The 22,994-nt window shown below is 30.0% G+C and overlaps 1 protein-coding gene and 1 long non-coding RNA gene across 2 annotated transcripts; both read left to right on the top strand.

Annotated features, from left to right (window-relative positions):
• Positions 1-7: 7 nt before the first annotated feature.
• On the top strand, positions 8-22,972 carry LOC118648760. The gene is made up of 4 exons (XR_004965428.1): positions 8-779; positions 11,752-11,755; positions 20,967-20,970; positions 22,962-22,972. It is a non-coding gene; the product is annotated as an uncharacterized LOC118648760 (long non-coding RNA).
• LOC118644240 (ras-related protein Rab-2) lies at positions 1,423-5,618 on the top strand. Its single transcript, XM_036295166.1, has 4 exons — positions 1,423-1,579; positions 2,275-2,414; positions 2,745-3,101; positions 3,820-5,618. The coding sequence occupies exons 1-4, from the start codon at positions 1,534-1,536 to the stop codon at positions 3,919-3,921; spliced, it is 645 nt and encodes a 214-aa protein (XP_036151059.1). The 5' UTR covers positions 1,423-1,533; the 3' UTR covers positions 3,922-5,618.
• Positions 22,973-22,994: the final 22 nt, after the last annotated feature.

Here is a 22,994-nt window from a genome sequence, read left to right on the forward strand (position 1 = left end):
ATTTTGTTATTATTTCCATATATTGCTTTTAAAGTGGAAAATACATTTGTTTTTCTCTCATAGAAGGATCCATGTTGCTTTAATTGCCCTATTGGCACAATTATTTCGCACAAGAAGGCTTCTTAAACTTGCATTATATCTTCCTGACTTCTCAAATCATTCTATTAAACTCGGGGGAAATGAGCACAGTTGAGGCATAGCCGAGGGAAAGGTTAGTTCGGAGATAAAATCGAAATTCGACGGAATAACGTCACGGAGCGTGTCAATGTTGACAAGTGGCGTCGAACGAACAGTAAGAAAAAATCGGCCTTGACACAAGAACGCGATTGGATCTTCACGTCGAGCCCGACGATTCGGTTTGTTGGATAAGGCAACGTTCCGTTAAGGTTAATTCGCTCTCGGTGGTACACATTGAACCGTCGTTTCCCCGATCAAGTTCTCTCTTTCTCTCTGCCGCGATGATCGCTCGCCCGCGGCGAGTTTTGTTTATTACCTGAATCTCGTCGGCGATCTCTTGCTCGGTTTTTGCGCGCTTTACGTCGGAGTCGGGGCGCTCTGCCCGACGTTTCTCCAGCGTCGTCGTCGTCGTCGCCGTCGTCGGTGAAAGGGCGGCGAGAATCGACGGCGGTTGGCGCGCGTAGAACAATACACGCGTGTGCGCGTAAAAAAATACTCGACGCCCTCGACGGAATCACGGAAATTCCAATGAATTCCAAACAACCTTTTCTAAACGGAACTCCGTAAAAAGTGTCCGTTACCGCGCGCGCTGTACCGTACTTGTTGCGACAATTCGGAATTGCGTGACCGACGCAACGTGCGCGAGCATCAAGCGGGGTTGCGCCAAGCACTGCCGCCAACCGACGCGACCGAAAAACCCGCAACGATCGCGACGATCGATCGACGGATCGATCGATCTCAATCGAGAGGCGCGTAATCGTGAATTCTCTTTTAATTATAGCCTTGTTGATACGCAAAAACGCTTTGAGGTCCTTTAAATCGCTCTAAAAATGAGATTAATCCAAAATAATGAAATTATACACTTAAATTCAGTTTTCATGAACTCTGATTCCGTAATATGTTTGCGGACAGATAAGAGAAAGTGATCAGTGAGCGGTCAGTGATTATTAATCCTTACTGTTAGATCTCTAAATTTAGACTAATTATATTAGCGAATTACTCAACTGTTGTGCAACGGTTGTGTTTTCTGAATGTAGCCAATCTCGAATGCAACAACATATCGTGAGCATTGCCCCCGGCATAAGAAATTGAACGGCCGCGTCTTCCGGTAGATCTCAAGATGAGCTCTCAATTTCACCAACGTCGACCAATCGGCGATCGACGACGTGTCTCGACGACGGCGTCGGAGTTATCGGAAAGTCGAAGTAACCCGAGGCCTGCCGAAGCGCCCGCGTGACGTCATGCTGGAGCAGAAGAGATAAGAGACGTGACAGGGAGGGAGAGTTCTGTTTCCTGGTGTGTCTCTCACCGAAAGATTGTCCGCGCGTCTCACCGTCAACCTCGCGTATCGTCGAAATGTCGTACGCGTACCTGTTCAAGTATATCATTATCGGAGACACAGGTAAATAATGTGACGTGCGTGCGGAGGGTTTCGCACCGCCGCGAAAAAACCTTCGTCGCTCCTCCGTGCGTATCTTCTACGTCGTCCGTGACAGGACCCATTGTTTTCGTTTCCGTGGCGCGCGACAATATCGCTGATACGTAAGCACGAGAATAGCAATTCCGCTTCCCGGAGGCTGCCAACGAAGGGGAGATTTCTCTCGATGCACATTTACCCCTTTAAATATACACGTCGCGTGTCAGCAGATATTTGATGCGTTTGATTTTTGGACTACTTGTCTCGTGTCATATTGTCGTTTGATTTATTCTTGCTGGTACATGCCGATTGATCTCTGTACGGCTTGGCGAACTATCACGTCGATTTCTATGTTAATGTCTATAAATAGCATATATTATACGTTGTGTCTTACGATGGAACTGTTTTGCACTGCTCCAACTGTGTAGCTTGTACATTTTTTGTTATTGTATAGAAATATTGCTTTAATTTTATTTCCATAAAATTTAAATTTTTGCAATTGCAAATTACTATAATAAATAATGGATGTAAAGTTATGTAAGAATCCGATATCACGAGTATATAATATAAAAACTTGTAAAAAATAAGATAATATGCATAGAGAACTTTGATATTTTTAATTCATTTTGTTACAGCGGCATTATAATATATATAAATATGGTGATATTATTTTTGTATAGGAGTTGGAAAGTCCTGTCTTCTTCTTCAATTTACGGATAAGAGATTTCAGCCAGTTCATGACTTGACAATAGGAGTCGAGTTTGGTGCTCGTATGATTACCATTGATAGCAAGCAAATTAAACTGCAGATTTGGGACACTGTAATTATTTAATTTTTATTTATATTTGTATTTTAAAATTACATTACGTCATTAATATTTATTAATAAGCTCATAGTTCTTAATCAAGAAGTATATTATTAATTGATATTTATAAGTTAACACACATTATTATTTATAAAGAAATTCACATAGCTTTAGATTCTTATCTAAAGAAAGATCTTCAATCATTATTGAAAAAATCTTACAAATTAAAGTTTTTTATTTTAAATTTTAAATGATTTTAGATACAAATGAAATTTTGTAAATTTTATTTTTTTTTTTATTAGGAAAGATAAACTGTTAATTATTTTCTTGATTTACATTTTATAGGCGGGCCAAGAGGCTTTTCGTTCTATAACGAGGTCCTATTATCGTGGAGCGGCCGGAGCTCTATTGGTATATGACATTACACGTAGGGAAACTTTTAATCATCTTACAACATGGCTGGAAGATGCAAGGCAACATTCAAATTCCAATATGGTTATCATGTTAATTGGTAACAAAAGTGATCTGGATAGCCGAAGAGAGGTGAGGAGAGAAGAAGGCGAGGCTTTTGCACGGGAGCATGGTCTTGTTTTTATGGAAACCAGTGCTAAAACTGCAGCTAATGTAGAAGAAGCGTTCATCAATACGGCAAAAGAAATTTATGAAAAAATACAAGAGGGAGTCTTTGACATTAACAATGAGGTATGATTAATGAATAATTCTTTTAATAATCTGCTTATGTGCTTTATTGTAAAAATCAAAAAAGAAAACTTTACATAATTTTATGCTTTTTTTGAATCTGTCATTCTTTTTCTGACATTTTAATTTATTATTTTTTAATGTGTATTAAAGAAAACATACTTTTGTATAATCATAAAACATAAACATTTATCTGTTTATCTTATATTAATATGAAAGAAGATAAGAAATAACATAAATACACAGTGATAATATAGTTACATATCTTTATCTCTTTTTATCAGTTTTTTTACATTATATTTGAAAAACAGGAAAAAACACATACACATATATGCATGTTCAAACAACAAAGTCGAAATATCAGTTGGCCATCTCGTATATGCACAGTATATCAAATTATTCGCTGATTTATATGCTACCGTCTTGACACGAACGTTTTTTAACGCTGATAGTTATTTTGACAAGAACGGTAACAATTTTGTCGCAGCGACTACACCGCGCACTTTAAAATTGTAAACGCTAGCGAATAGAAAACGCTAAAATGCTGGCGACTTTGTTAGCAACGTGTAAATGCTTTAATACTAGCGAATTTTATTGGTCAGAAATTTACTCTATAAGAGCAACAAGCTGGCAATAAAAGACGTCAGCGACAAGCGTCAAAAGTCGCTCTGTGTAAATAACGCTAGACTGTTTCTAAATTAACAACAATTGAATTGTACAGGCAAATGGTATTAAGATTGGACCACAACATTCACCAACAAGTCCTGGAGGTTTAGCAGGAACTGGAGGACAAGGTAGTGCGCAGGGTGGTGGGTGCTGCTAGGGGCTGGGGCTTACCTGTCCACCGCTTCATCCTTCTCCGATCTGAATTGACTTTACTCCTGCTCTTCATTTTAATCTGAACACATTTACTTTGTGCAATTTAATTTTGCGCATGTCGCGTCATGAGGTAACAAGTGACAATTGGTGTATTTATTAGTTAAAATAATCTTATATACGTATTAAATAGGATTATTATAAGGTGAAAATGTTATACATCACTAAAATCATGAAGCATAATAAAGTCTTTATTTACAAATTAAACTTGGAAAGATATGAATCAAGTTATGTCATTCTTCAATAGATTTCTGGCGGATATATTTAATTCTAAAACAAACGTACTTTCCAATTTAATATACAATTATTTTTTATATAATTATTATATATAACGATTTTTGTTCTTGCATATTACGTAATAGTTTTACTTTCTATACAAAATATGAAATATTTTAAATCGGTATCTATAAAGTTTCATTAATTTTTATGTAGAAACTTTTACATTTATTTAAGTATACATTAAATATTTTAAATTTAATTACATTGTAGTCTAGTTAAAAGCTTGTCTCCCACTTTATGCAGCACGATGTGAAATAATTGTATCAAGTAATGTATTAATTATTGGGAGTGATAAAGCGGGAGAGGACAGGCACTTCGATTTAATATTTTATATTTGTTTAATATGTACTGTAATGTAATGTGCACTAATGATCAAAATTCCATTCTATCGATCGATAGTGGCTCATGGACGCTAATGTTAAATTGATTTGACGTGATTTACACCTAATTATCTAAAACATTATATACAAATATATATGTATGTATTGATGTATAAGATAAAATGATTATATAAAACATATATTAATCAATGCCATCAGAAGGCCTATATTTAACCAGATTTATATTCTACATAATAATTACCAATCAATCTCTTATTATATATATTGACTATTGGTATCATTATTTATGATCTTTTTAAAGATAAAGACATTATTAGTGCTATTAACAAAAAAAAATAAATTTTACACAATTTATAATTAAAATTCTCAAATATTTAATACATTGCACAAGTTATACATTTAAATTAAATTGTTCAAGATCATAGATAAAGATATCAATACAAATATAACAGTGATAATTTTACCTATGCTTTATCGAGATCCAAAAATAATTTTATTTAACGTATATTCCTGTCTTTATTTTACAAAAATAATTACGAATATTTTGAAATCTACAGAGACATGAGACACGAATATTTAAATACATGGTGAATTAAGAATAGGCTTTAATAGTGCACGTTATTATATTTATTGAAAAATTTATCAGCTGGCAACAAAAATAAATTATATATTAACAATATTTCTCGAAATTATGACCAGACACATCTATAAGCTTATTATATATCTAATTAGTACAAATTGGCTTCTCTGAGCATTATTATAATCAAATGTTATTAATATCTTAATATGGGGTTATATTTAATTGTTATACCAAAGAATGTGTTAGCATTGTACATCTCTTTTGCGCTTGTACACTGTAATAATTAAATGTACATTGGTTACAGGAAATTGCATTCAATACATTCAATTTAGTATAATCTAGCGATTATTATAATCAAAACTAACTAATTGACGGCTTGTGATGTATTTTGTATGTATGCTTCAGGCATATCTTTTCAATTGGAAAATATATATGTGCACATTACTTATTGTCTCTGATCCTAAGGTACATTATGTAACGCAATTTCACTTGCGTTTTTTTTTAGGAGTATGCAAGATGGATAAAGCTATGTAATTATGATTAGATATTGATGGATATTGTCAATGTGTAATTATGCTATAAAAGATAAGACTAAAAGTGAATTAAAGATAACCGAATGTGAACAATCTATTTGATTTAAATATGCATTTTTTTACTTAATATGCATTGCTACACTCAGCAATCGTACATATTTTATAATGTCATTTTTTATGTATGAATTTTTTTATAAATTTGCAACTTGCAGATAAATTATTACTTATATTAAATCTTTAATTTAATAGTTCCACAAATTATCTACAAACTGCTCAATAATTTCTTGTTATTTTCAAATTAAAATTGATATGGTAATAATTACTATTTTTGTTGTTATGTTACAAGAAGGGATTAATATGAATTATTGTGATAATATCATAGAAATGAAATTAATTATATAGCTTTATATAATTTTTACAGATTTATTCTTTTAAACTTATTAATTTTTTATTCAACATTTCCTTGTGTTGAATGTTTTATCTAGAAAGCCTGCCTATATATAAAAACATTTATTAATTATATCATTTATACGTTTTATTTTAAAATATAATTTTTAAAGGGTATTCTTTTAAAAGGATAAATTTAATTATAATTTGTATCTACATTTAATGTTGTATATTTTATCTATATTTTATATTCATTTCCTATCTTATTTTCATGACTTTGAATGAGATTTTCGTATTACAGAAATAAAATTACGAAACCAAGCAATCTATTTAATGTTGTTAAATGCGAATTAATATTACCTGTATTAAATTATACTGATTTACTCAACAATACTCAGTGGAGAACTGTGATGGATAATCAAGGACCTTTGAGGATTTTCAAATCTTCTGCCCAAGATCTTCTGAAATACAAGACTATGTCTGGTACACCGTAGCCCATTTCGTTGATGATATCGATTCAGTTCTTACATTTGTCATTAAATGTCTGTCATAGCTATCATATGCTCACAACGTCCATTTAAAATTAGGAAATGAAAAAAATCTACCTAGCTACGTGTTCTTTGAATTTTCAGCGTAAATAAAATAAAGCATATTTGAGTAAGTTCAAAACAGAAAGAAGGAAATGTGTGTGAATATGAGAAAGCGTAGCTAATAAATGCTAATATGCTTTCTTACATTTGCTACGCTCTAATTAAAAGGTGCAAATATGCTCATCGCAAAAATATTAGTCTAATCCTCTTATAAAATAGCCATGTAACCCTAAAGTTGCCTGCTAATCGCGATTGCATTGTTGCCTCTTTATTCCGATCGCGATTGGCTGTCTCGCGCTTGACTCGCTTCGTTCGTGTGTGAAGTTTGACAGTTTATATAGTTGACAGTTTTTGACAGTTTGACTGTTTAACGAGAGACGGAAAGACACAAAAAGAAGCAAGAAAAATACCGGGAAAAAATTACTTAGACTGGAAGATTATAAAATAGCAGAGAGTATTTGTTTTGAATTGCAGATACGTTTAACTGATGCTTAACAAAGTAAGTTGAAATTTAATACAATATATTATGACATATTTAATTTAATATAATAATATTATGATATAACCATTTTTGTATCACCATCGCTGTTAGAAGGGTAAGGAAGAGACGTTGGACGCCACGACAGAAACACGTATTTATCAAGTAATTCTTAATTATCTTAATTATTTTTTTTGCCAATACATTAAATATAATTATAATTTTTTTATTTGTATTGATTAAAAAATTGATATATTGTTATGTAAATGTATGTATATTAATTAAGTTCTTATTATAATAAGTTTAAATATATAGTTGACAATTACAGGCATTACTGCTAAAAATATTGTATGGCGAATTAAATAACCTCGCAGTTGAGAATATAAAATTAAGAAAAAAAAATTGTGTGGTACGAAAAAAAGAGAGAAAGAGAGAAAGAAACGGGAAACAAGATAAGGATCGGGATTAAAATAAGATAAGAAAAAAGAAGGTATAAATATTATGTTATTGATATTGATAAGTATACAAGAATATAATTAATGCTACTCGAACATGTTAAGTTTTTGTTTCAATATTTATAATTGGTAAACATTTTCATTTCTTAAATAATTTTCGAATAAATTTTTATTCTTTGGAGGATTTTTCGAAGTTTTTTAAATATATTTGATTAATTTTATTGATCTTGTACTGATTTTTGAATGTGTATGTACTTGACGTTTCTTTTTTACTTTTATAAGGTAAAAATATATTTTGGTTATATTTTGGTAGAATTTATCTTCTTTTTGTAAAAATCAAGTGATAGTTTGTTCCTTACATAATTTTATTTAAATTGATTTATTTATTATACATTATTCATTTTTTAATTATAAACATATGTAGATGTACGTAACATTATTAATATTTATATTGAATATACATGACTATACGGCAATCATATTTGTTAATGCACATATGTATAAATTTTAATAACAATATTAGTAAAACACAATATAAACACAACAAATAACATTAATATAATTAAAATTATATATGTATATGCATATATACAGGGTGACAGCTAACCGGCAGCCAATCTGTAATAGATAGATATATGTATATATATATATATAGATATACTAATAGATAGATGTATACAAATATACTAATAGATATATTAATATACAAATAAACGTAAATATATATATATATATATTTATGTTTATTTCTATATTAGTATATCTATACATCTATCTATTAGTATATCTATATATATCTATCTATTACAGATTGGCTGCCAGTTAGCTGTCACCCTGTATATATGTATATACATATATAATTTTATTTATATTAATGTTATTTGTTGTGTTTATATTGTGTTTTTACTAATATTGTTATTAGAATTTATACATATGTGCATTAACAAATATGATTGCCGTATACATGTATATTCAATATAAATATTAATAATGTTATGTACATCTACATATGTTTATAATTAAAAAATGAATAATGTATAATAAATAAATCAATTTAAATAAAATTATGTAAGGAACACTATCACTTGATTTTTACAAAAAGAAGATAAATTCTATCAAAACCTTATAAAAGTAAGAAAAAAACGTTAAGTACATATACATTCACAAATCAGTCGAAAGATCAATAAAATCAATCAAATATATTTAAATACGTCATATATAATTATATCTAAATTATTTCTTCATAAGATAATATTAATGTGAGTTTTTAATTGCAATCAATCCAATTAAATCGGTACATTCAATTTTGAGATATCAAGATTTCTTTCTCGTAAAAGTTCAATAACATTATTTTCTTCAGATCAGATTCTTATGTAATATACACACATGTAAATCCAGTTTGCCATTCAAGAGGCTTTACAATGTGCCTACATACAATTTCATTTTACTAAAACAAAATTATTATGTATAATGTAAATAATGAATTTACGAGAAAGAAATCTTGATATCTCAAAATTGAGTGTACCGATTTAATTGGATTGGTTGCAATTGAAAACTCACATTAATATTATTTCAGGAAAACATAATTTAGGTATAATTATATATGACGTTATATATAATTATATGTAATTATATATGATTTATATATACCAGCATATACAATTATATATAAATTATTTATGGGCACTATATATAATTTATATATAATTTATATATATTTATATATATTTTTATATATGGACTCCATTGTTCTTGCCGGCTTATATCTGAAGAAATGCAAATGCTTTATATGATTATATATAATAATATCAGGTCATATCTGATTGTACCTATTGAAGTTGAGTAATCATATATAGATATATATATAATCCTATAAAGTCATATATAGTTTCATATATGAAAGAATAAGAACAACTGAGTCTATATATGAATCTTTCCGAGAAAAAATAATTATATATAATTATATCTAAATTATTTTTTCATGAGATAATATTAATGTGAGTTTTCAATTGCAACCAATCCAAATAAATTGGTACACTCAATTTTGAGATATCAAGATTTCTTTCTCGTAAAAGTTCAATAACATTATTTTCTTCAGATCTTCAAATGACATTATATACAATCATATAAAAAAATGGCATTATACAATCGTATACGATTGTATGTAACCATATATAAATATATATAACCACATAACCATATATAATTATATACAACCACATATAATTATATATAATCATATATGATTATATATAATTAACATTATATACAATCAGATTGTATGTAACCATATACAGATATATAAATATTTATATATAAATAACCATATATAGATATTTCTAATGAGTAAATCATAAAAATAGTGGCAGTCCTCTTCCACATCAGACAGGAACAAGAAGCTAATTTTTGCTTGCCTTAACCACGCTACGAGTGATCTTTATGTAGCCGATCGACTGCACTTTGCTCCTGAGAGAGTACGCCGCCTATCGACGGCGCCGCGCTCTAACTAGCGGGCAAGTCTGCATATCTAATTGTATATGGCGCCATATATAATGCTATATATAATTATATATAGGATGCTCACATAGCATTATATCTGGCGTCACATACAATTATATAAAATTAGATATGGTGCTATATCTGATTATATATGGACCCAGATTAGCCACATTAATATATATGGCTATATATGACTATATAGTTGTATATAATGCTATATATAATTATATACAAAATGCACTACTAACACAGCATTATATATGGCGCCACATACAATTATATACAATTAGATATGGTATTCAGTTAAACGTACCTGCAATTAAAAATATACATTTTACATAACGATATATTAATTTTTTAATTAATACAAATAAAAAAAAGAATTATAATTATATTTAATGTATTGGCAAAAAAGATAATTAAGATAATTAAAAATTACTTGATAAATATGTGTTACTGTCGTGGGGTTCAACGTCTCTTCTCTATCCTTCTAACAGCGATGGAGTAACAATATAGTACTGGCACCCGTAATAGTTCTAGAGTTCCTGATAGATTTCAGCAATAGTTCTGTACATTAAATATATTTAAACAGTTTTTTAATTTGGCTGTTGGCATTGCACTACAAGAGTAAGGTACCACTTTTTGGCGAGTTTCAACTAACTTTATGGCATTTTCTAACAGTACCGCAATAGTTTCAAAGCTTTTTATATGTTTCGTCGACAGTTCCGGTCTTTAAGCATTTTTAAACAATTTTTTTATTAGACGGCTGGCACCGCACTACAAGAGTAAACTACCATTTTATAGCGAGTTCCAGACGAGTACATAGCATTTTTCAATAATTCTGTAATAGTTCCGAAGCTATTTGCAAGTTTCGTCGACATATCAGGTTTTTAAGCATTTTTAAGCAATTTTTTTATTAGACGGCTGGCACCGCACTACAAGAGTAAACTACAATTTTATAGCGAGTTTCAGACAACCACACAGCATTCTCCAATATATTTCTGCAATAGTTTCAAAGCTTTTTGTAGGTTTTATCGACAGTTCGTTTGACAAACAATGGTATTTATAAGTAACCTCTTTTTAAACCTCTAAGGATAAGTATTTATACATGTCATGAATTACTGGTTAACAATAGAGCGACATTGTAAGTTGATTTACAAATAAAATATTATATTAAAATTAAATATATTTGACAAATAATATTGTAATTATGTTGGTAATTTAACTTAAACAAATCATATGACTTTTTAATTTAATATAAAAAAGTTTCTCAAAATTAACTTTTACTTTAACTAGAAACAAATTAATCTTAACGTAAATTTAATAGAATTAGTATTTATTTACGTAACTTTTAACATAATAAAATTCATTTTATAATCAATTAAATTTCATTAACTTAGTTAAAAATTAGATTAACTAACCCAACTCTAAAATTTAAAAAATGTCAATTACATTACTAACACATATTCATATCTGATAGTGCGAGACAGGATCAAATAAAAAATTGTTTAAAAATGTTTAAAGACCGGAACTGTCGACAAAATCTACAAAAAGCTTTAGAACTATTGCAGAACTATTGAAAAATGCTATGTACTCGTCTGGAATTTGCTATAAAATAGTAGTTTACTCTTGTAGTGCGGTGCCAACCGTCTAATAAAAAAAATGTTTAAACATGCTTAAAGACCGGAATTGTCGACGAAACCTGCAAAAAGCTTTGGAACTATTGCTGAACTATTGAAAAATGCTATGTAATCGTCTGGAACTCGCTATAAAATGGTAGTTTACTTTTTTAGTGCGGTGCCAGCCGTATAATTAAAAAATTGTTTAAATATATTTAATGTAGAATACAGAACTATTGTTAAAATCTATCAAAAACTCTAGAACTATTACGGGTGCAAGTATAACTGCTGTTAAAACGTTCAATTTTTATTAATGAGGTTACATAGCATTTTTCAATAGTTCTGCAATAGTTTCAAAGCTTTTTGCAGGTTTCGTCGACAGTTCCGGTCTTTAAGCATTTTTAAGCAATTTCTTTATTAGACGGCTGGCACCGCACTACAAGAGTAAACTACCATTTTATAGCGAGTTCCAGACGAGTACATAACATATTTTAATAGTTCTGCAATAGTTCCAAAGCTTTTTGCAGGTTTCGTCGACAGTTCCGGTCTTTAAGTATTTTTAAACAATTTTTTAGTAGACCGCTGGCACCGTACTACAAGAGTAAACTACCATTTTATAGCGAATTCCAGAAGAGTACATAGCATATTTTAATAGTTCTGCAATAGTGTTAAAGTTTTTTGTAGGTTTCGTCGACAGTTTCAGTCTTTAAGCATTTTAAAAAAATTTTTTTATTAGACGGCTGGCACCGCACTACAAGAGTAACCTACAATTTTATAGCGAGTTTCAGACGAGTACTTAGCATTTCTCAATAGTTCTGCAATAGTTCCAAAGCTTTTGGCAGGTTTCGTCGACAGTTCCGGTCTTTAAGTATTTTTAAACAATTTTTTAGTAGACCTCTGGCACCGCACTACAAGAGTAAACTACCATTTTATAGCGAGTTCCAGACAAGTACATAGCATTTTTCAATAGTTCTGCAATAGTTTCAAAGCTTTTTGCAGGTTTCGTCGACAGTTCCGGTCTTTAAGCATTTTTAAGCAATTTCTTTATTAGACGGCTGGCACCGCACTACAAGAGTAAACTACCATTTTATAGCAAGTTCCAGACGAGTACATAACATATTTTAATAGTTCTGCAATAGTTCCAAAGCTTTTTGCAGGTTTCGTCGACAGTTCCGGTCTTTAAGTATTTTTAAACAATTTTTTAGTAGACCGCTGGCACCGTACTACAAGAGTAAACTACCATTTTATAGCGAATTCCAGAAGAGTACATAGCATATTTTAATAGTTCTGCAATAGTGTTAAAGTTTTTTGTAGGTTTCGTCGACAGTTTCAGTCTTTAAGCATTTTTAAAAAATTTTTTTATTAGACGGCTGGCACCGCACTACAAGAGTAACCTACAATTTTATAGCGAGTTTCAGACGAGTACTTAGCATTTCTCAATAGTTCTGCAATAGTTCCAAAGCTTTTGGCAGGTTTCGTCGACAGTTCCGGTCTTTAAGTATTTTTAAACAATTTTTTAGTAGACCTCTGGCACCGCACTACAAGAGTAAACTACCATTTTATAGCGAGTTCCAGACGAGTACATAGCATATTTTAATAGTTCTGCAATAGTTCCAAAGCTTTTTGCAGGTTTCGTCGACAGTTCCGGTCTTTAAGTATTTAAAAAAAATTTTTTTATTAGACGGCTGGCACCGCACTACAAAAGTAAACTACAATTTTATAGCGAGTTTCAGACGAGTACATAGCATTTCTCAATAGTTCTGCAATAGTTCCAAAGCTTTTTGCAGGTTTCGTCGACAGTTCCGGTCTTTAAGTATTTTTAGGTAATTTGTTTATTAGACGGCTGGCACCGCACTACAGGAGTAAACTACCATTTTATAGTGAGTTCCAGACGAGTACATAACATTTTTCAATAGTTCTGCAATAGTGACAAAGCTTTTTGTAGGTTTCGTCGACATTTTCGATCTTTAAGTATTTTTAAACAATTTTTTTTATTAGACTGCTGGCACTCCACTACAAGAGTAAACTACCATTTTATAGCAAGTTCCAGACGAGTACATAGCATTTTTTAATAGTTTTGCAATAGTTCCAAATCTTTATGCAGGTTTTGTCGACAGTTCCGGTTTTTAGCATTTTTAAACAATTTTTTTATTAGACGGCTAACACCGCACTACAAGAGTAAATTACCATTTTATAGCGAGATCCAGACGAATACATAACATATTTTAATAGTTCTGCAATAGTGACAAAGCTTTCTGTAGGTTTCGTCGACAGTTCCGGTCTTTGAGCATTTTTAAGAATTTTTTAATTAGACGGCTGGCACCGCACTACAAGAGTAAACTACCATTTTATAGCGAGTTCCATACGAATACATAAAATATTTAAAAAAATAAAATTTAAAAAAATGAGGTGCTAACTTCCAGTGGCACCTCATTAATGAAAATTGAACATTTTAACAGCAGTTCTACTTGCACCCGTAATAGTTCTAAAGTTCCTGATAGATTTTAGCAATAGTTCTGTACATTAAATATATTTAAACAGTTTTTTAATTTGGCTGTTGGCATTGCACCACAAGAGTAAAGTACCACTGTTTGGCGAGTTTCAGTCAACTTTATGACATTTTCTAAAAGTTCTGCAATAATGTCAAAGCTTTTGTAGATTTCGTCGACAGTTCCGGTCTTTAAGCATTTTTAAGCAATTTTTTTATTAGACGGCTGGCACCGCACTACAAGAGTAAACTACCATTTTATAGCGAGTGCCAGACGAGTACATAGCATATTTTAATAGTTCTGCAATAGTTTCAAAGCTTTTTGCAGGTTTTGTCGACAGTTCCGGTTTTTAAGCATTTTTAAACAATTTTTTTATTAGACGGCTAACACCGCACTACAAGAGTAAATTACCATTTTATAGCGAGATCCAGACGAATACATAACATATTTTAATAGTTCTGCAATAGTGACAAAGCTTTCTGTAGGTTTCGTCGACAGTTCCGGTCTTTGAGCATTTTTAAGAATTTTTTAATTAGACGGCTGGCACCGCACTACAAGAGTAAACTACCATTTTATAGCGAATTTCAGAAGAGTACATAGCATGTTTTAATAGTTCTGCAATAGGTCCAAAGCTTTTTGCAGATTTCGTCGACAGTTCCGGTTTTTAAGCATTTTTAAACAATTTTTTTATTAGACGGCTAACACCGCACTACAAGAGTAAATTACCATTTTATAGCGAGATCCAGACGAATACATAACATATTTTAATAGTTCTGCAATAGTGACAAAGCTTTCTGTAGGTTTCGTCGACAGTTCCGGTCTTTGAGCAATTTTAAGAATTTTTTAATTAGACGGCTGGCACCGCACTACAAGAATAAATTACAATTTTATAGCGAGTTCCAGACAAGTACATATTTTAATAGTTCTGCAATAGTGACAAAGTTTTTTGTAGGTTTCGTCGACAGTTTCGGTCTTTAAGCATTTTTAAAGAATTTTTTTATTAGACGGCTGGCACCGCACTACAAGAGTAAACTACAATTTTATAGCGAGTTCCAGACAAGTACATAGCATTTTTCAATAGTTCTGCAATAGTTTCAAAGTTTTTTGTAGGTTTCGTCGACAGTTTCAGTCTTTAAGCATTTTAAAAAAATTTTTTTATTAGACGGCTGGCACCGCACTACAAGAGTAACCTACAATTTTATAGCGAGTTTCAGACGAGTACTTAGCATTTCTCAATAGTTCTGCAATAGTTCCAAAGCTTTTGGCAGGTTTCGTCGACAGTTCCGGTCTTTAAGTATTTTTAAACAATTTTTTAGTAGACCTCTGGCACCGCACTACAAGGGTAAACTACCATTTTATAGCGAGTTCCAGACAAGTACATAGCATTTTTCAATAGTTCTGCAATAGTTTCAAAGCTTTTTGCAGGTTTCGTCGACAGTTCCGGTCTTTAAGCATTTTTAAGCAATTTCTTTATTAGACGGCTGGCACCGCACTACAAGAGTAAACTACCATTTTATAGCAAGTTCCAGACGAGTACATAACATATTTTAATAGTTCTGCAATAGTTCCAAAGCTTTTTGCAGGTTTCGTCGACAGTTCCGGTCTTTAAGTATTTTTAAACAATTTTTTAGTAGACCGCTGGCACCGTACTACAAGAGTAAACTACCATTTTATAGCGAATTCCAGAAGAGTACATAGCATATTTTAATAGTTCTGCAATAGTGTTAAAGTTTTTTGTAGGTTTCGTCGACAGTTTCAGTCTTTAAGCATTTTTAAAAAATTTTTTTATTAGACGGCTGGCACCGCACTACAAGAGTAACCTACAATTTTATAGCGAGTTTCAGACGAGTACTTAGCATTTCTCAATAGTTCTGCAATAGTTCCAAAGCTTTTGGCAGGTTTCGTCGACAGTTCCGGTCTTTAAGTATTTTTAAACAATTTTTTAGTAGACCTCTGGCACCGCACTACAAGAGTAAACTACCATTTTATAGCGAGTTCCAGACGAGTACATAGCATATTTTAATAGTTCTGCAATAGTTCCAAAGCTTTTTGCAGGTTTCGTCGACAGTTCCGGTCTTTAAGCATTTTTAAGCAATTTCTTTATTAGACGGCTGGCACCGCACTACAGGAGTAAACTACCATTTTATAGTGAGTTCCAGACGAGTACATAACATTTTTCAATAGTTCTGCAATAGTGACAAAGCTTTTTGTAGGTTTCGTCGACATTTTCGATCTTTAAGTATTTTTAAACAATTTTTTTTATTAGACTGCTGGCACTCCACTACAAGAGTAAACTACCATTTTATAGCAAGTTCCAGACGAGTACATAGCATTTTTTAATAGTTTTGCAATAGTTCCAAATCTTTATGCAGGTTTTGTCGACAGTTCCGGTTTTTAGCATTTTTAGGCGATTTGTTTATTAGACGGCTGGCACCGCACTACAAGAGTAAACTACAATTTTATAGCGAGTTCCAGACAACCACACAGCATTCTCCAATATATTTCTGCAATAGTTTCAAAGCTTTTTGTAGGTTTTATCGACAGTTCGTTTGACAAACAATGGTATTTATAAGTAACCTCTTTCTAAACCTCTAAGGATAAGTATTTATACATGTCATGAATTACTGGTTAACAATAGAGCGACATTGTAAGTTGATTTACAAATAAAATATTATATTAAAATTAAATATATTTGACAAATAATATTGTAATTATGTTGGTAATTTAACTTAAACAAATCATATGACTTTTTAATTTAATATAAAAAAGTTTCTCAAAATTAACTTTTACTTTAACTAGAAACAAATTAATCTTAACGTAAATTTAATAGAATTAGTATTTATTTACGTAACTTTTAACATAATAGAATTCATTTCATAATCAATTAAATTTCATTAACTTAGTTAAAAATTAGATTAACTAACCCAACTCTAAAATTTAAAAAATGTCAATTACATTACTAACACATACCTATCAGATACCATAAAATTGGCTGAAGTTTAAATACCATAGCGTAGTATTCATATCTGATAGTGCAAGACAGGATCAAATAAAAAATTGTTTAAAAATGTTTAAAGACCGGAACTGTCGACAAAATCTACAAAAAGCTTTAGAACTATTGCAGAACTATTGAAAAATGCTATGTACTCGTCTGGAATTTGCTATAAAATAGTAGTTTACTCTTGTAGTGCGGTGCCAACCGTCTAATAAAAAAATTGTTTAAACATGCTTAAAGACCGGAATTGTCGACGAAACCTGCAAAAAGCTTTGGAACTATTGCTGAACTATTGAAAAGTGCTATGTAATCGTCTGGAACTCGCTATAAAATGGTAGTTTACTTTTTTAGTGCGGTGCCAGCCGTATAATTAAAAAATTGTTTAAATATATTTAATGTAGAATACAGAACTATTGTTAAAATCTATCAAAAACTCTAGAACTATTACGGGTGCAAGTATAACTGCTGTTAAAACGTTCAATTTTTATTAATGAGGTGCCAGGGGAAAATAGCACCTCATATTTTCAAATATCAATTTTTTTTAAATAAATCAACGGAACTATTTCTGAAACTTATCAGGAATTCTATGAAAAAACTTTATGTATATACATAACTTAGTTAGAAAAATAACCCATCAAATTGATATCAAATTAAGGGAGAATTGATATAAATTGCATTGATCAAATCAAATTGATGTCGATTTGATGGTTATTTCTCACTGGAAGGGTTAGAAAGATAAACAGAAATAAAATAAAAGTAGGGAGTTAGTCCATGATAGCGAGATTTAAGTGCGGAAACGAGGCATTAGGGAATAGATATTGGAAAAAGGAAAAAGTGTAGGCTATACAATTTAAAAGTAGAGACTTTAGAACCAATATTAGAAGAATTTACAGAATTGCGAAGACAAAATTTCTCTGTTAGGAAAATGTTATCAGAGGTAAATATAGGTACAAAATGGATGAAAAATGTATTAAAGACGAGAAATGACAAAGAAAAGCGTAAATAGTCATTAAGAGTCCTATGTTATTATGTAATTAAGCTATGTAACCTTTTTTCAAAGGCCGAAATGTTTAAGAAATAAACGAGTTGTATATATGTTATATGCAATAGTAATTTTATGCAGGGTGTAATAACAAATAAAAAAATAACAGTTGGCGCGCGCGAAGCGCGTGCATGTTCTAGTCCTCTTATAAAATAGCCATGTAACCCTAAAGTTGCCTGCTAATCGCGATTGCATTGTTGCCTCTTTATTCCGATCGCGATTGGCTGTCTCGCGCTTGACTCGCTTCGTTCGTGTGTGAAGTTTGACAGTTTATATAGTTGACAGTTTTTGACAGTTTGACTGTTTAACGAGAGACGGAAAGACACAAAAAGAAGCAAGAAAAATACCGGGAAAAAATTACTTAGACTGGAAGATTATAAAATAGCAGAGAGTATTTGTTTTGAATTGCAGATACGTTTAACTGATGCTTAACAAAGTAAGTTGAAATTTAATACAATATATTATGACATATTTAATTTAATATAATAATATTATGATATAACCATTTTTGTATCACCATCGCTGTTAGAAGGGTAAGGAAGAGACGTTGGACGCCACGACAGAAACACGTATTTATCAAGTAATTCTTAATTATCTTAATTATTTTTTTTGCCAATACATTAAATATAATTATAATTTTTTTATTTGTATTGATTAAAAAATTGATATATTGTTATGTAAATGTATGTATATTAATTAAGTTCTTATTATAATAAGTTTAAATATATAGTTGACAATTACAGGCATTACTGCTAAAAATATTGTATGGCGAATTAAATAACCTCGCAGTTGAGAATATAAAATTAAGAAAAAAAAATTGTGTGGTACGAAAAAAAGAGAGAAAGAGAGAAAGAAACGGGAAACAAGATAAGGATCAGGATTAAAATAAGATAAGAAAAAAGAAGGTATAAATATTATGTTATTGATATTGATAAGTATACAAGTATATAATTAATGCTACTCGAACATGTTAAGTTTTTGTTTCAATATTTATAATTGGTAAACATTTTCATTTCTTAAATAATTTTTGAATAAATTTTTATTCTTTGGAGGATTTTTCGAAGTTTTTTAAATATATTTGATTAATTTTATTGATCTTGTACTGATTTTTGAATGTGTATGTACTTGACGTTTCTTTTTTACTTTTATAAGGTAAAAATATATTTTGGTTATATTTTGGTAGAATTTATCTTCTTTTTGTAAAAATCAAGTGATAGTTTGTTCCTTACATAATTTTATTTAAATTGATTTATTTATTATACATTATTCATTTTTTAATTATAAACATATGTAGATGTACGTAACATTATTAATATTTATATTGAATATACATGACTATACGGCAATCATATTTGTTAATGCACATATGTATAAATTTTAATAACAATATTAGTAAAACACAATATAAACACAACAAATAACATTAATATAATTAAAATTATATATGTATATGCATATATACAGGGTGACAGCTAACCGGCAGCCAATCTGTAATAGATAGATATATGTATATATATATATATAGATATACTAATAGATAGATGTATACAAATATACTAATAGATATATTAATATACAAATAAACGTAAATATATATATATATATTTATGTTTATTTCTATATTAGTATATCTATACATCTATCTATTAGTATATCTATATATATCTATCTATTACAGATTGGCTGCCAGTTAGCTGTCACCCTGTATATATGTATATACATATATAATTTTATTTATATTAATGTTATTTGTTGTGTTTATATTGTGTTTTTACTAATATTGTTATTAGAATTTAAACATATGTGCATTAACAAATATGATTGCCGTATACATGTATATTCAATATAAATATTAATAATGTTATGTACATCTACATATGTTTATAATTAAAAAATGAATAATGTATAATAAATAAATCAATTTAAATAAATTATGTAAGAAACACTATCACTTGATTTTTACAAAAAGAAGATAAATTCTATCAAAACCTTATAAAAGTAAAAAAAAAACGTTAAGTACATATACATTCACAAATCAGTCGAAAGATCAATAAAATCAATCAAATATATTTAAATACGTCATATATAATTATATCTAAATTATTTCTTCATAAGATAATATTAATGTGAGTTTTTAATTGCAATCAATCAAATTAAATCGGTACATTCAATTTTGAGATATCAAGATTTCTTTCTCGTAAAAGTTCAATAACATTATTTTCTTCAGATCAGATTCATATGTAATATACACACATGTAAATCCAGTTTGCCATTCAAGAGGCTTTACAATGTGCCTACATACAATTTCATTTTACTAAAACAAAATTATTATGTATAATGTAAATAATGAATTTACGAGAAAGAAATCTTGATATCTCAAAATTGAGTGTACCGATTTAATTGGATTGGTTGCAATTGAAAACTCACATTAATATTATTTCAGGAAAACATAATTTAGATATAATTATATATGACGTTATATATAATTATATGTAATTATATATGATTTATATATACCAGCATATATAATTATATATAAATTATTTATGGGCACTATATATAATTTATATATAATTTATATATATTTATATATATTTTTATATATGGACTCCATTGTTCTTGCCGGCTTATATCTGAAGAAATGCAAATGCTTTATATGATTATATATAATAATATCAGGTCATATCTGATTGTACCTATTGAAGTTGAGTAATCATATATAGATATATATATATAATCCTATAAAGTCATATATAGTTTCATATATGAAAGAATAAGAACAACTGAGTCTATATATGAATCTTTCCGAGAAAAAATAATTATATATAATTATATCTAAATTATTTTTTCATGAGATAATATTAATGTGAGTTTTCAATTGCAACCAATCCAAATAAATTGGTACACTCAATTTTGAGATATCAAGATTTCTTTCTCGTAAAAGTTCAATAACATTATTTTCTTCAGATCTTCAAATGACATTATATACAATCATATAAAAAAATGGCATTATACAATCGTATACGATTGTATGTAACCATATATAAACATATATAACCACATAGCCATATATAATTATATACAACCACATATAATTATATACAATCATATATGATTATATATAATTAACATTATATACAATCAGATTGTATGTAACCATATACAGATATATAAATATTTATATATAAATAACCATATATAGATATTTCTAATGAGTAAATCATAAAAATAGTGGCAGTCCTCTTCCACATCAGACAGGAACAAGAAGCTAATTTTTGCTTGCCTTAACCACGCTACGAGTGATCTTTATGTAGCCGATCGACTGCACTTTGCTCCTGAGAGAGTACGCCGCCTATCGACGGCGCCGCGCTCTAACTAGCGGGCAAGTCTGCATATCTAATTGTATATGGCGCCATATATAATGCTATATATAATTATATATAGGATGCTCACATAGCATTATATCTGGCGTCACATACAATTATATAAAATTAGATATGGTGCTATATCTGATTATATATGGACCCAGATTAGCCACATTAATATATATGGCTATATATGACTATATAGTTGTATATAATGCTATATATAATTATATACAAAATGCACTACTAACACAGCATTATATATGGCGCCACATACAATTATATACAATTAGATATGGTATTCAGTTAAACATACCTGCAATTAAAAATATACATTTTACATAACGATATATTATTTTTTAATTAATACAAATAAAAAAAAGAATTATAATTATATTTAATGTATTGGCAAAAAAGATAATTAAGATAATTAAAAATTACTTGATAAATATGTGTTACTGTCGTGGGGTTCAACGTCTCTTCTCTATCCTTCTAACAGCGATGGAGTAACAATATAGTACTGGCACCCGTAATAGTTCTAGAGTTCCTGATAGATTTCAGCAATAGTTCTGTACATTAAATATATTTAAACAGTTTTTTAATTTGGCTGTTGGCATTGCACTACAAGAGTAAGGTACCACTTTTTGGCGAGTTTCAACTAACTTTATGGCATTTTCTAACAGTTCCGCAATAGTTTCAAAGCTTTTTATATGTTTCGTCGACAGTTCCGGTCTTTAAGCATTTTTAAACAATTTTTTTATTAGACGGCTGGCACCGCACTACAAGAGTAAACTACCATTTTATAGCGAGTTCCAGACGAGTACATAGCATTTTTCAATAATTCTGTAATAGTTCCGAAGCTATTTGCAAGTTTCGTCGACATATCAGGTTTTTAAGCATTTTTAAGCAATTTTTTTATTAGACAGCTGGCACCGCACTACAAGAGTAAACTACCATTTTATAGCGAGTTCCAGACGAGTACATAGCATTTTTCAATAATTCTGTAATAATTCCGAAGCTATTTGCAAGTTTCGTCGACATATCAGGTTTTTAAGCATTTTTAAGCAATTTTTTTATTAGACGGCTGGCACCGCACTACAAGAGTAAATTACCATTTTATAGCGAGTTCCATACGAATACATAAAATATTTAAAAAAATGAGGTGCTAACTTTCAGTGGCACCTCATTAATGAAAATTGAACATTTTAACAGCAGTTCTACTTGCACCCGTAATAGTTCTAAAGTTCCTGATAGATTTTAGCAATAGTTCTGTACATTAAATATATTTAAACAGTTTTTTAATTTGGCTGTTGGCATTGCACCACAAGAGTAAAGTACCACTGTTTGGCGAGTTTCAGTCAACTTTAT

The sequence above is a fragment of the Monomorium pharaonis genome, unplaced genomic scaffold (genome assembly GCF_013373865.1).
Source record: "Monomorium pharaonis isolate MP-MQ-018 unplaced genomic scaffold, ASM1337386v2 scaffold_664, whole genome shotgun sequence".
NCBI classification, from domain to species: domain Eukaryota; kingdom Metazoa; phylum Arthropoda; class Insecta; order Hymenoptera; family Formicidae; genus Monomorium; species Monomorium pharaonis.